The following is a 9824-nucleotide window of genomic DNA, read 5'->3' as shown; positions in this document are numbered from 1 at the left end:
AAGTAAATATCTAAAGATGTAAATAAGCACTGCAAACAAAGATGTGTGTATTTAATACACTACTACATTACACTTAGCCAGATAAAATGTAATCAGGATGAAGCTACAAGGGGTGAGTGGTGCAAATTTACCAATTTGTCGCCATACACACAGAACACCAAATAAAGAAACTGTGAGTGGTGTGTGGAATGCATAAAAGATGGTGGCAAATTATCTCAAATAATCAGTGCAAAAACCCACAAATAGGCTGTTATTTGTTACATATCCTGCAAAAACATTGATAAAAATGTTATCGTCCAATAACATAGCCGATTAAGTTAATGTGTACATATGGTCAACGTACATGTAATTCTAATATACAAGAAGGCGGACGTATCAGGCGGGGATCCAGAAAATTAAATTTCATTTTGTTTTAAACTATCGCACGGGTCAAAATGCGTGATAGAAGCTATGTACAGTGTAATTAGAAACTTTCATTTTATATCAATATGTAGTATTACCTATTATAACAAATGAGAGTATAGCACAACTGCCACAAGCAATACGTGTCCTTTACCGGCACCACCTCCCTCCCCTTAAAAATATGAAACAATTGCCGTTTTATTTGCTAGAATGTGTGTGGTTCAAGATTTTTCTAAAGACATCGTTATGGAGCTACACAGAAAGTTTTATATTAATTTGCCGAGCCAAATAAAAAAAAACCTGGAAAACGAAGAGAAAACAAAGTGGGGACAGAATAACTGACAAATTAATTAGGACTATATAGCCCCCCCCCCCCCCCCCCTCCTCTTGAATTGTATATACTGAAAACAGATTATTGGCGTACAACATCCGCACACAATTTAAAGAAAATTTCATGTTTTTTTTTATCATTTTCGCTAGCTAATGTAAGACATCACAAATACCCCAAACCCCCTCACGGAAAAGGAAATGCTAGGTGATGAGAGAGAGAGAGAGAGAGAGAGAGAGAGAGAGAGAGAGAGAGAGAGAGAGAGAGAGAGAGAGAGTCTCGATGTAAATCACAGGTGCGCTAACACCGTTAAAATTAAAGCTTGCTAGTTGGTCTGCCCTACCCTAGCTACCTCCTCTCTTTTCTCGTTTTAGAGGCTTAATTATTGTCTATATATGCTTGTAACAAATCAAATCAATTTCAAATTCTAAATCATACTGAATTTGACACTACAAAACTCTCTCTATGTCTGTCTGTCTGTCTGTCTGTCTGTCTCTCCCTCTCTCTCTCTCTCTCTCTCTCTCTCTCTCTCTCTCTCTCTCTCTCTCTCTCATATCGACAATGGCATTGCCATACCCTACAATACACTATTCTTATCTGGATTTTTGTCTTTGAGGTTGTAAATCATTATAACTTCTATGGTTTAAAACTTTATCATAACCTATATTTTGACATGTCGATTATTTCATTGAGTTTGGTTTCATAGCTAAAACATTTAGATTAAACAGATCTTTCTTCGCGAGCCGATTTTTACACAGTTGGGGCGAATACACTTCGGGTTAAAATTGTTCGGGGGGGGGGGGATACATACAGGGCAAACAAAACCACTTAGATTCGCAAAGCCAACAGTGTTATTTCTAATTTAATTGTTTATAATGTGTGGGGTTAATTCATCAAGGTTAATTTAATCATTTTATAACCACTATATAAGAGCTATTAAGACATTTATTTGTAGGAAAGAGCATGTACGAATGATCTTTATTTAGAACAGTTTGATGTTGCTAGGATACAGGTTTCAGATCCATGATTTGATTGGTTAATTTAGATATTGAATCTCGAATTTCGAATCTCGAATCTCGTATTTCGAATCTCGTATTTCGAATCTCGAATCTCGAATGATCCTTCTCGGCTTTCGTACGTAAACCTGTTCCTCACCTACATTTACTCTCCTAATATTCAACACTGCATATCTATTAAGGCTATTTGAATACCCTGAAAAATATCATCACATAACGTAACACGCTTTTATACATTTATAAATAAAACTACGGGTGCACGGATTCAGAAAAAAAAAATTGAAAGGGGGGGGGGGGGGTCCGAGGGATATATTTGTTTGCAGGGGGGGGGGGGGGTGAGGCCAATTTTCGGTAATTTTACCGTAAAAAACTAATGAAATGGAATTTTTCAGGAGTGGGGGTTTCAGACCCATATAACATGGTGTTACTACACTGTGATAAATATGCTGAAAGTTTGAATTAAGTCAGAACATAGAAGAATATTCTTTTTATTAGGATATTGCTCCTTTTTTGAAAAGATTTTGAATTATGTAGAATAATTAAAAAGTGTAGTATTTTGGCCTCTATCACCTTCATTAATTACATTATTATTTACTTACAATGCTTTACATTATAATATATATATACCTTGGTTCAAATAGACGAAGTAATTTTGGGGAAGAGAGATGAAAAAGGATACATATAAAGTTTATACCAACGAAAAAAATATGTGTACAATAGACAACTTAAAAATCAGAAGGTTCATGCGAGTCGTATGATCAGGCGAAGTAAAACTCAACCAAAAAAATCAAATCCTCTGCAAAATATTTTCATGATACACGGAGTTTTGTAAATCAATAAATTGTTCTTCAGTCAAAGGAATATACAAAGTCTACTTGTTCAGTTGTTGAAACGTTTATAAACAACTATCATAACTATTCCTTTTTCTGCAGTACAAAGTAAGTATTATCGATGTTAGAATTTACTTTAAGTTCATCTGATCCTTCATCAGTCTCTACTTTCTCTGTTATTTGTTCTTTATTTTCACACATCAAGTAAGGACTTCCACTTGATATTTCATCTTTCTGAATGTGTCCTGTTTTCGCATCAGAATTGCGAGAAGATTTATCATTCAACAAACTCGGCGCAGCATCATAGGAATTTTCATCAGAATTGATATCAACTTTATTTTCTCTATCAACTAAAGCCAAAGTGTGGTAAAGCGGGTTGACACTACTTTCTTCTTTTCTTATTGGCACTTGTTGATTGGTTGCATTGTTTGGTTGGAGATGGTGATAAATATTATGGTTGGCGTTTCCTCTGTCTAATGATACTTCTTGGTATTGGCTGCTTTCATCCTTCTCGTAAAGGTTTTCAAGAGGAATTGTTTCTCTCGACACAGTGTTATTCTTTGGCAAAGGTTCCAAATATTCGCGAAAACCTGCACCAAGCTATAGAAAATACACGTTTTTTTTATATAAAGCTTATAGTTGAAACATTTTTTACAATAATAACATGTAGTACTTTAAACCGTTAGGATAATCTTTATAAACTAGTAATAGAGACTCACTGTCGACACTAGCCATAAGCATATTTATAATACAATAGCATATTTAAAAAAATTAGCTAAAAGACTGGTACTTCTAATTCACTACATCATGTGAATGTAAAACTATACTGGTACCTTGTTCCTATTGTATTCTGGAATTTCAGAGTACTCTGAGGTTTCACACGAGAATTTGCTATGTAATGCCGTTTCCTCACATAAATCTGTTTGCTGATGGTTTTGAATTTGCCTTATCGTTCTAAAAATACAATTTTAATCTCATCTTTAAACCCAAAAATAAAAACATACACTTGTGTAATCAACATAATCGATTTTGCAAATAAGGGAAGTAAATGTTGGATAGCATACATGCACGTTAACAACCTTACAAAATGATTCAAAATGATATCGATACCCCGGTATATTTGAGAGGAAACATGTATATGTAGTTTCTCTTGTTATGGAAATCTACGCTAATGTTGTGTAAATGCCTTTTTAGCATTTTATAGTCTTAGTTTCACATACAAGACCTAACGTACCTTGAATTGCATAAGTTGATTGCAATAATGGACACCGCCGAACCAACAATTGTTCCCAATATGAATGCTATTGCCATTGGTAATAGTTTAAATTTGTTTTTATCTAAAATAAAAAGAGTCTATTCATTTCACATCAAATACTAATAGTTTTAACAAAAATTACTGAACCCATATTTTTAATTTATAGTAGTTAATTTTAATTTAAAATAGAGTTTGTTTGGAAATTGATGAAATCAATGTTAAAAGCTCGATCACCTTTTTGTCAGTTTATAATATACATGTATTGAGTAAAAAAAATATGAACACAACAAAACAAATGAACCTTTATTTCTTAGGTTTGATCCATTTCCTCTTGTGTTATTGCGGATGTTATTTTGTTTATTTGATTCTATCACCATTACATGATTTGTTTTATTGTCATCTTTAGCTGTCTCATCAGTGGTGTTAAATTGTTCCCCCTCTTTGTCACACGCGTTCGACATTACTTCTTTTTTCTTATGGTTGCATTTTAACTCACTGTCACCGCGATTTAGATTGGGTCCTCTATTTTGATATTCCGCACATGTACAGTTCAGTGAAAAACATTCTCTCTTTTCCAACAAAATGCACAATTCCATCTTATTTCTATTTTGGAATATAAGTTCTACTCTACAACTGGTATTTCCTTTGCAGTCAGCTTCTGCTGTTGTAAAACTATCTAATTAGAAAATAAAACATTAATTACATACAATATTTTATTAAAGCAGTTGCACCTATAAAACATTCTTATGATCCTGATACTTCTCTGATATTTTCATTTTCAGTGTCCTTGGAGGTGATAACACTACAAATAGTACAAGTGCTGAACATTATATTTGAATATAAGTGATAAGAAACCACTCTTTAAATATTAAATGAGGATATAATTTCAGTCGGGGTGTGATTAAATCTATCAAAGTCCTTCGAAGTTTCTTGGATATGACCACACCCCGACCAAAATTATCACCTCATAATACGTAAAGAATGATTCCTTACTCCCTACTGTATTACGTTCTAATGAAGCATTTCATGTGTTACCTGCAGAGAACATTTCGTCTAACCAAGATGAATGACCGATTACCTCTTCCAATAGCTTTATAACATCTCTGTAATTCAAAAACGTTTGGTTGATTTGAATCACTTATAAAAAAATGATACTGAAAAGTAAAATTCCTGATCGACTACTGTTTTAACCGACATTTCTTTCCATACATAGAACTTTTATTACATGTATAATAGTATTATTTCAGCAATTTCAGTTTATTACTGCGTGAATGTGAAACAACCAAGTTTACACTTCAATATTATTGCATGTATCGTTATATATACTCACCTATCATTGAACAGCCTGTCAAAGGGATTGTTACATTGGGATCCATCAATATACCTCAATGACACCACACCTAGAAGAATAAAACACACTAAGGTTTTTAAGTCCATCATTTGGATCATTAGTCATCGCATTTAAACCAAACAGACAGTTAAATTCTTCCGATAGAGGAGATGAATTTAAAACAAGTTACTTTTAGGTATGAATACGGGAATTAAAAGAACTAAAAACAAGTATAAAATGATTACATACCGATAATGGATAAAAATGCAGCAGTTATATAAAATGCCATTAAATTGCTAGAACACGGCTCGGAAAATATTTTTACAATCGCTTCGTGTCAAAATTTTTCAGCTTTTTTAACGTTCGAGATATATATTTAAATATCCTGTTTACACGCTTACAGCATACATGTACCACTTGTAGTGTTCATTTTAGGTTTGAAGAGGATGCACACAAACTTCCCTAAACATGGCCAATCGCACAGTGCCTTCAATTGAGACGTTCTATAAAAAGAAGATACTAAGAAAGGAGGAAGGAAACTTTACAGTTCAGAAGTGACATTGTACACGTTTTCTTGCAAATAGGTTTTAAGGCCTATTTAATTTTACACACACATAAAATCACAGTGTATTATCATGTTGTGAACAAAATCATTTTTTTATGGACCATTCAAAAAGAAAATAAGTTAAGAAAATCTGTATCGCAAATATGTTGTTTAAACATGGAAGTCAACAATAAACTTAAAATAACCCTTACGCCAACATACCAGTATCTTTGCTGATACTTTTGCATTTGTATGGAAGCCCTTGAATGCCACTGGTTTTAGTACCAACTTGATGTGACTTTGTTCATTTGATCTTTTGTTTTATCAATCATTTGTACTTGGATAACAAAATGTTAATAATGTAACCTTGTATTTAAGGAATAGTATCCCAGTTCGTGGTCTTTACTGAGTTAAAATAAAGATATGTACGTTGCATCGTGTTATTATCCATAAGTTTTTTGAAGGCGCGTGTTTTACAGGTGTAGAGAATCAGGTTTGAAAGGGGGGGGGGGATTTATTAGAAACGATGTAACTAATTACTAATAAAGAAATATTTCAGGTCTATTTTATCAAGATGTAACAAGATATTTGTGGGTCAATGCTTACCAGTGATAAACTGTGGAATCATTAGATTTCGTGGTGGCTCAATATTCGTGGAATTCGGGGGTACCTCTTATCAACGAATTAACATCCTCCACGAATTTATAAATTAGGGTTATAAAGTCATTCATTTTTTGGTAGGTATAAAATAACACACAAAATTACGACCTCACCAACCTGTACTAGCATTAAAAGCAATTTGCGATCCATTTGCGTGCTCAAAAATACCCCCCCCCCCAAAAAAAAAAATCTTTGGGGGAAATTTGGTTGAAAATTTGGGCTAAAAATAACCAAAGTTATTTAACAGGAAGTTGACGTCCGATTGGTAAAAAAAAAAAAAAAAAAAAAAATTATATATATATATATATATATATATATATATATATATATATATGTGTGTGTGTGTGTGTGTGTGTGTGTGTGTGTGTGTGTGTGTGTGTGTGTGTGTGTGTGTGTGTGTGTGACCCGCTTATACATCATCATCTCCTTAGGCAGATACGCAAGTGCGTACACATCATTCTCCTACAATAGAACATATTGACGCAAGCGTCAAACGGGCCGCAAAAATATAATTGTCGTATGAATCGCCATTGATTTTTTCATTTAAAAACACACCACAAAGAAACTAACGAGTTGGTTGTACTAATTCTTATGATAAATTTTAATATATTTTCAGCAACACGCTCTGAGGTTAACATTTTACTATCATTATTAAGAATCGAGTTCGTTATAGATTGTTAGCATTTCTTACGGCAATTGTATGACCATTGGCATAGCGTGAAATAATGGAGAACACATTGATTTGTACATTATTCTAATACAAAGTTCAACTGATCATTATTCTCTTGGAGATTATGTATTTCAAACCATTTTTACTTTTTGTTGCATTGTATTGAATTAAAACTTAATACACTCTTTTATATGATATCAAGGGACGGCATAATAAAATTGACATGGATTATTTCAAAGGTACATGTAAGATGCTCATCCGGTAAACACTGCACAATTTTAAAGGTAAAAAATAAGCCGGATAATTATTTTCCTATACGGAATGTTATAATGTTATCTACACTTCAGTTTAAGAATATAATCATGGTTATTTAATTGTATGAGGTTCTCAAAAGTATTAAAAATCAGGACAACGCAAATTTTCAGGTCAATTCAAAGTTTAAGGTCTTTCATATTTTTGGGTAAATAATTGATATGGACGTCATTTCATTATACATGTCAAAGACCAACTTTGTTGTTGATATCGACGATATCGACAACAAAATGACGATATCGACATCGATATCGAATTTTGAAAAATGCTAATCCAATTATGATGTCGATATCGACGATATCGTAAACAACTTGACGATATCGACATCGATATCGACATACACTGATGAAGTTGCAAAATCAATTTTATTGTCGATATCGACGGTATCGTACATAAAATGACGATATCGACATCGATATCGACACTAATAAATTTAAAGGCTAACTATTTATAGGCGATATCGTACACAGAATGACGATATCCTAATAGCAATCTTTATAATTGCATTTAAACAAATATAATAATATTATTTCAAATGACAATATCAACCTCAATATTGACTCAAATGCAATCTTTTTAAATCATCGGTATTAAAAATTAATCAATAACAATGAGAAGAACGTCTTAATGATGGATTTTAGGGATTGTAAAATGATATAATTGTGATCGTCTAGATAGTCAAATCTAAAGATAATCATGGTACAGTTTTCCAAAGTACTTGATTACATTCTACACAAAAGCAAATTAATACCGATACAGGTATTGTTGTGTACATATGTCAATTGACATCGGCATCGACGTTAAAATATGGTGAGTTGCAGTTGTGTTTAAATGAAAATCGATCTCGATACGATATCGACGATATCGACTTAAAATATGGACAACTTAAGTTGTAAACAAAGCAAACATTTTTTTGATACGGTATCGTCGATATCGACGTTAAAAATGGACAGATTGAGTTCTGTACCTAAACAAATCGATATCGATACAATATTGTCAATATCGACGATATCAACGTTAAATATGGACAGCTGTAGTTGTGTACATATGCAACTCGATATCGATACGATATTGTCGATACGATACGATATCATCAGTTGAAGACAAAGAAAATCGATACGATATCGTCGATATCGACGATATCGATGTTGAATATGGATGTTAAATCTGGACAGTTGTAGTTTTGTACATATGCATTTAAGTTCTATTATATTGAAATCAGTGAATCGATATCGATACAATATCGTCGATATCATCGATATCGATACTACATCGTGTCTTGGACATAACTCTCATTTCAAGATATTTTTCTACCACATTTCACATGAAAATATAGTAAATGCACACACAAAGTCATTTTATTTGACGCAGAACATAGAAATTAATATGGCACGAAGCCCTGCTTTACCATTCACGCAGCATTGGAAGGTATCAACTCATTTTTTAGAAGAAATCTATCGAATTAAAATAAATACAGACTTGAGTTGCATTTGTTGTCACGACAGTTAAACTTATGCGCGGGGGGGGGGGGGGGGGGGGGGGCTACTCATGTGTCATCTAACTCAAAATCTTAAACCTACTGTTTTCTGGCAGATTAGTTTTTCTTATTGATAAGGATGCTTTTGGTGATATTTTCTTTATTCAGCCGAGCTCTAAGTATACTTAAACGAATTTTGTAGAAATGCGAGTATACATTTAAACAAAGCATGTTATGCAAAATTTCCAAGATCTATGACATCTGATGCCGATTGAATTCTTCACTCGCATCTTTTCCGGATTCTCTTGATATAATGGACATCGACCTCATAATTTCTCGTTTGAAAAATCGTACTTCCTGAAAAAAAAAATGTTGTTATGCAGAGATATGCTGATATGTAATTATATTTTTTTGTTAATTCTCTGCCCATTCAGGCGATTACGGCAGGCCTGTTCCTGCAGCTATCTGTGGCGACACTTTTCCCATATATCGTCATGTCAAAATTCGACAAAATTGTAAACTTTACATTTGTCGATTTGTAACATGTCAACTGTGCTATTTCAGAATACGAAGATGTCAATGAAGAGACTACTGATGGAAAATGTTTTTATAGTGACAGATTACATGTAAATAACAAACAATATTTTAAAGTTGCAAATGTGCATCTGTAGGAAGAATTACATTGAAGGTCTGCGGAGTCAACTTTAGAGTGTTTATGTCCCAGTGTTTATAGATTACACAAACTAAATTACACACATTCATACTCAGACTCACACACCAACACGACTGCATATTCGGATTTACAAGTTTACATGACTGGATTTTTGAACACGATTACCCTCCATACAAATGCCTGCACGGTTTCGAAGAATGCAACTTTCAAACCTTAGATATGCCTGACGTCATGACGTTTTTCTACTATTTGGTTTCGTTCCAGCCTTCTCTATATCCTCCACAATTTAAATGTTGTTTGATATTAAACAAAGAGTGTTACTGTTCT

General features: G+C 33.3%; 1 protein-coding gene across 3 annotated transcripts; it reads right to left on the bottom strand.

The window, feature by feature from the left end:
* Positions 1–2134: 2134 nt before the first annotated feature.
* LOC128157872 (uncharacterized) lies at positions 2135–6107 on the bottom strand. 3 transcript variants are annotated; one of them, XM_052820531.1, is made up of 7 exons: positions 5411–6105; positions 5162–5231; positions 4867–4934; positions 4133–4507; positions 3811–3913; positions 3410–3530; positions 2139–3176 (listed from the first exon to the last, which is right to left on the bottom strand). In XM_052820531.1, exons 1-7 carry the CDS (start codon positions 5448–5450, stop codon positions 2661–2663), a joined length of 1293 nt encoding a protein of 430 aa, XP_052676491.1. In that variant the 5' UTR covers positions 5451–6105; the 3' UTR covers positions 2139–2660. The 3 variants fall into 3 exon arrangements, with proteins under 3 accessions (XP_052676490.1, XP_052676492.1, XP_052676491.1); XM_052820530.1 differs by lacking the exon at positions 5411–6105 and having other exon boundaries at positions 2135–3176; positions 5162–5381; XM_052820532.1 differs by lacking the exon at positions 4867–4934 and having other exon boundaries at positions 2136–3176; positions 5411–6107.
* Positions 6108–9824: the final 3717 nt, after the last annotated feature.

Source organism: Crassostrea angulata, chromosome 8 (genome assembly GCF_025612915.1).
Source record: "Crassostrea angulata isolate pt1a10 chromosome 8, ASM2561291v2, whole genome shotgun sequence".
Taxonomy (NCBI): domain Eukaryota; kingdom Metazoa; phylum Mollusca; class Bivalvia; order Ostreida; family Ostreidae; genus Magallana; species Magallana angulata.
This window is presented reverse-complemented; position numbering and strand designations above follow the sequence as displayed.